This window comes from Esox lucius, chromosome 1 (genome assembly GCF_011004845.1).
Source record: "Esox lucius isolate fEsoLuc1 chromosome 1, fEsoLuc1.pri, whole genome shotgun sequence".
In the NCBI taxonomy this organism is placed as follows: domain Eukaryota; kingdom Metazoa; phylum Chordata; class Actinopteri; order Esociformes; family Esocidae; genus Esox; species Esox lucius.
In genome coordinates, this window is record NC_047569.1 from 4,940,008 (window position 1) to 4,945,584 (window position 5,577).

A 5,577-nucleotide genomic window follows, 5' to 3' on the forward strand; every position below is an offset into this window, starting at 1 on the left:
CACCGAAAACACATAGAGTTGATAAAATAAATAATAATAATAACTAGTTAAAGAAAGCACTTGGTATCGATATTTTTATGAAAAGTGAGAATCGAAAGTAACGATACTTTGGTATCGATCCGCCCATCCCTACTATAAAGAGCAGCCTATTTCACTTTCTTCTTGGACAGTTGATCATTGGTTTGAGGTTTGTCGGTAATATAGTCCGTAGTTGAAATTTGAAAATGTTGATGATGCACTTGTTGACGCTTCTTGCGACGTGCTTTGGTTATGTGCTGTTATGTGCAAATGTCTCCTGCGATTTGAAAACGACAGTCAGAATCGAGAAAACGATACCTGTGCAGTGGTGTCCAACTTTTTTCTTTCATAACGAGACTAAACCGGGGTTTGTAGGTTAAATTGTTTGCGAGCTATTGAGCTTTGAATGTCTGAATATCTGTCAAATACCTAACGTCAAACTATATATCAGGGTCCGAAACTACTATTGATTCACCAAAAATAATCGTTCAAAAATGATTTTTGCGTGAAGAGCGACTCGTCAATTTCAACTATCATCCCCTATGAATAATTTTTAAATGAAGTCGATGTAATGGGGAGATTACTAAATTCGGTAGTATTTTCATTGATAAACGGTTTTGTAACAGCTTCAGATCTAATGAATATCAAAAAACACAGCATTGAACGGATAATTAAAGCACCGTAGATCAGACACCAGTGACCACTATGCCCAAGATCCTCCAATCAGCTGTCTCTACATTTCAATTATTACTAAGAGCAAAAAAATATTTGTGTGCAGCAAATAACTAGTGCAAGCACAGATGGTTACTTTTTTATTTCACCATTTTGTTCTGTTCAGTTTCTTCATCTTCATCTCATCAACTTTCAGCGGACTCCGGACAGCAACTCAATATATCATAAACGATCTAGATTGCCCTCTGCTGACAAAATAAAACGATGTTCCTACTGCGCATGTCTGTTGCGAGAAAGTACACGTGTCCTCAGCGGTCCTGCTACTAAGTGACAGCACAGATATGGAGCCGAATATCGTTAGTATGAAGGAAAGAATGGAACCGGGCGAAGATCTCTTCGGACCTTATCTAGAAGCTTTACGGACAAAGTTAGAAGACCAAGACCCCATATTTATTATTGGAATCATTGTTTCCTTGGCTGTTGTTGTTATCACTTTCGGTAAGCTGCTGTGCTGTACCATTATGGTGGCTGGCTAGCTAATAATATTGCTAGCTAGCTAAAATTGCTTATATTCGCTCTAGGCCACATCTAATCGGTAGCCGAGTGCATGTAAATACCTATTTGAGTTGTCGCTGGTATAAAGCGGTGGGATTTTAACACGGAAGTTGTCTTTTATGAAGGTCGTTATTAGTTGCAAGCAAAAGCTATTAGGTGGACTTAGCTGTTTTGTCTGGTGATTATCCTTTAGACCTTACTGTACCGGTGTGAGCAGTTTTGTGTTTTAAAATCAACTTTATAATTTATTTATATTTCAGTGTTCTTGAAGTACTTACTGAGCAGCAAAACTATACAAAATACTGTGTTACTGGTTGGTCTCTGCGATTCTGGAAAAACTCTTCTTTTCAGTCGAGTAAGTATACTAATATACAGCAGCAGCTGGCTTGTCTTCCAACTAGCAGTTTGCAAACGTTTGCTGATTGGTAGTACTTACATGGCTTACGGTTGTGGTCCCATTCTAGCTGTTGTCAGGAAAATTCAAAAAGACTCAGACCTCTATTACAGAGAGCAGTGCACCCTACAAAGCAAAAAATGAGAGGGTAAGTAGACAACTTCTGCGAGGAATTAGTTGCATGTTTTTGAATTATTGTTTGAAAATTTTTTGCTTCAATGTCTATGCCTCCTTCCTTGTTTGTAGGGCAGCATCTGGAACCTGATCGACCTCCCTGGACATGACAGTCTTCGTCCACAGTATGTGGAGAAGTTCAAGTCAGCAGCCAGGTGAGCAAAAACTAAAAGGCCAAAGGCTGTGTATTTCTGGTGGAAAATGGATGTAGGTTTTTGAGAGATAAAGAACTAAGAAGAACACCCTGAAAGACAACCTATTTGTTGTTCTTGCTCCCTCTGCAGGGCAATAGTGTTTGTGGTGGACAGTGCCATCTTTCAGAAGGAAGTTAGAGATGTGGCTGAGTTCCTGTACTTCCTGTTGACTGACAGCGTGGTGTCTAGGAATGCCCCCACACTGATAGTGGCCTGCAACAAGCAAGGTGATCTAGCGCTTTTTAACCTTTGCTCTGCCAAAAGCATTCTAGGATGCCTTGCATGTTCGTGTTTTACAGATTTAATAGCACTGTGTTGCTTAATATTTTCCCTCTAGATATCACCATGGCAAAATCAGCTAAGCTCATTCAACAGCAACTGGAGAAAGAAATGTGAGTATGTGTAACTAAAGACAATAATATAGGCCAACAATATAAAGATGAATGACAAATTAAAAGGAAAAACCAGAGCAAATGAGTGGATGAACATAACAAATGCAGATGCTTCCCTACTGGTGTACTGCATGATACAATTAACATCCTATCATGCTCTGTGGCATGTATTAAAATGCTGTGCAGGCCCAGGTGATCAACATTTTTTTTCAAGATGGCAAGAGGAAATGATCTAAGTGACTTACATTTTTGGGTCACTTCCAGGCTGACCATGTCCCCATCCACAGGGCATGTTGGGGTCACTGAATGGTTTCATGTGTGAAAATTATATAAATCGAATGATCTGGCCTTTAGTCACCAGATCTCAACACAACTGGTAGGTTTTGGACCAACAGTGCTCTCCACCAGCAACATCAAAACCCCAAAACATGGGATAGCTTGTGGGAGACTGGTGTTCCATCCCCCTAATAGAGTTCCATAGAATCCTGGAGTCTATGCCAAGGAGCACCGAAGCTGTTGTAGTGGCTTGTTGTGGCCCAACACCTTACTGAGACACTTTATGTTGGTTTTGCCATTGGTCACCTGTATGTATTTGTCATATACACTGCTCAAAAAAATTAAGGGAACCTTTAAATCACACATCGGGTCCTGATGAAGGAAACATATTAAAGATCAAAATGTTTACTGTACACTGTGTAATTTGTAGATAGCAAAATTAATTAACAACAGTCAATGGAAACCAAAATCACCAACTGATTGAAGGCTGGATTCAAACTCTCACTGAAAATCAAAGTAAACCATTGAAATCACAGGCTTTTCCAACTTAATTCATAATGTGACTCAGTAGTGTGTAAGACCCCCACGTGCCTGTATGCACTCCTGACAACGTCTGGGCATGCTCCTGATGAGATGACGGATGGTGTCCTGGGGGATCTCCTCCCAGACCTGGATCAGGGCATCAGTGAGCTCCTGGACAGTTTGTGGTGCTACATGGTGGTGTCAGATGCACCGATACATAATGTCCCAGAGGTTCTCAGATGGATTCAGGTCAGGGGAACATGAGGTCTGGTCAATGGCATCAATGCCTTCGTCATCCAGGAACTGCCTACACACCACATGAGGCTGGGCATTGTCCTACACCAGAAGGAATCCAGAACCCACTGCACCAGTGGATTTTATTTCCGGTACCTAACAGCAGTCAGGTCTAGCACATGGAGATCTGTGCGACCCTCCAAGGATATGCCTCCCGTGACCATCACTTAGGCACCGCCAAACTGGTCATGCTGGATGATGTTGGAGGCTGTTTCTGACAGTTTGGTCAGAAACATGCACATCAGTAGCCTGCTGGAGGTAATTTTGTAGGGCTCTGGTAGTGCTTCTCCTGTTCCTCCTCACACAATGGAGCAGATACCGGTCCTGCTGCTGGGTTGATGCCCTCCTACGGCCCTGTCCAGCTCTCCTGGTGTAATGGCCCGTCTCCTTGTATCACTTCCATGCTCTTGAGACAGTACTGGGAGACACAGCAAACCGTCTTGCGACCGCACGTAATGATGTGCAATCCTGGAGGAGCTGGACTACCTGTGCAACCTGAATGGGCTGCAGGTACTGCCTCATGGTACCAGTAGTGAAAAGGACACTAGCAAATTTCAAAACTAGAGAAGAACTAGTCAGGTAGGATAAGGAGAGCAATTGTCTGTGGACTTGGTGTTATATTGTGATTACATGTTCCCTTAATGTTTATGAGCAGTTTGATGTGCAGTAGTCAGTGCTGACATACAAATTTGTTTTGAGGTGGGGGTTGTAATGAGAAATAAAATTCATCCCAACCTGTCACGTTCTCCTACAGGAACACATTAAGAGTGACTCGGTCAGCAGCTTTGAGCGCCCAGGACGGATCTGCAGGGGCCAGTGTCCACCTGGGGAGGAAGGGAAAGGACTTTGAGTTCAGCCAGCTACCCATGAAGGTGGAGTTCCTGGAGTGCAGCGCCCGGGGCAGCAAGGGGGAGGACAAGGAGGCAGATATTGCCAGCCTGGAAAAGAGCTTGGCCAAGCTGTGAAAGGATCAAACTGCAGACTATTTGTTCCCCATATAGGGCACTATTTGGCCTGGAGCATTTGCCTGAGTGCACCAAGGGTAATTAGGCTGTCTGGACATCTCACATATTAGGTGCATCTAAATAGTTGAAATGTCACTTCAGGAAGCCAGACTCACATCACTAACACCCTACAGAAGTGAATAACATCATAAGCTTACATCTCAAGGTGGTCAGAGGCACTCAATTTTCAAAACAAACATCAGAGCTCATCTCTTGATGGTGTTGTCGTTGTACTTTTTTAGAAAATTACCTTTCACAGTTGATACTCTCAAACACCCTTGTGAAACATTAGGAGAATCTGCATGTTAATTATTTTGTCATCAGACTTGCATATAAAACCTCCCGGTGAGATTTACATATTTATATTCAGCAAACCCACCTCTGAACATCAGATTCCACCTTAAAGTAATAGCTGTTTTTTTATTCAGCTTTGTGCCTTTCTCGAATGGTTTAGCTGAGTCTTTGTCATTGCTCCAATGTGTTATGTAGCACCAACTGTTGAGTGACTGTTAGCCAAGTAGAAATGCTGTTATGTTTTGTCTTGTAAATAAATCCTGATAATATAATTTGAGGTTATTAGTAGTGGTTAGTGTGTGCAGCATTATAGTAACCCTTGTCAACACAGATGTGTAAGAATAGCCCGCTGACAGGAGAAACCTTCAAATTGTTAGTCCAAGCAATCGTTTCAGAATGTAATGTAACTCATGACCAATATCCTAAGTATGAATCTCTTTTGTGATACTACCGCATATGCAACATATCTATTTAATTAGCAAAATATTATTAATGAATACAGCATTCTATCAAATCAACAGGTTTTACCTATGTTTTCCCCATTGAAAAGGATAAGTCCATGAGTATTTAAGAATATTTTATTGATGCAAATGTTTGTTTCATAAAACTAGATAAGCTGGTTTAAAAGGGAAAGGATCATATTTAAAGGAGATCTCTACTATAACAGCATATGCATAGAATAATAATACAAGCCAAGGAGAATACAGAATTTTCCAACCTCCACATATTCAATATACATCACATTGAAGCTACAGTATATCCAAAATTATGCATTTCTGTGAAGCACA

At 41.3% G+C, this 5,577-nt stretch overlaps 1 protein-coding gene across 1 annotated transcript; it reads left to right on the plus strand.

Moving 5' to 3' along the window:
- Positions 1-878: 878 nt before the first annotated feature.
- Positions 879-5,209, plus strand: srprb (SRP receptor subunit beta). Its single transcript, XM_010866980.3, has 7 exons — positions 879-1,188; positions 1,506-1,600; positions 1,710-1,787; positions 1,886-1,968; positions 2,098-2,234; positions 2,345-2,399; positions 4,246-5,209. The coding sequence occupies exons 1-7, from the start codon at positions 1,032-1,034 to the stop codon at positions 4,454-4,456; spliced, it is 816 nt and encodes a 271-aa protein (XP_010865282.1). The 5' UTR covers positions 879-1,031; the 3' UTR covers positions 4,457-5,209.
- The last annotated feature ends 368 nt before the right edge of the window (positions 5,210-5,577 follow it).

Coding starts and splice junctions, on each gene's coding strand:
- srprb (XM_010866980.3), top strand. CDS start 1,032: ATGGAGCCGAATATCGTTAGTATGAAGGAAAGAATGGAACCGGGCGAA. Junction 1,189..1,505: donor TGTTGTTGTTATCACTTTCG/GTAAGCTGCTGT, acceptor TTTATATTTCAG/TGTTCTTGAAGTACTTACTG. Junction 1,601..1,709: donor AAACTCTTCTTTTCAGTCGA/GTAAGTATACTA, acceptor GTCCCATTCTAG/CTGTTGTCAGGAAAATTCAA.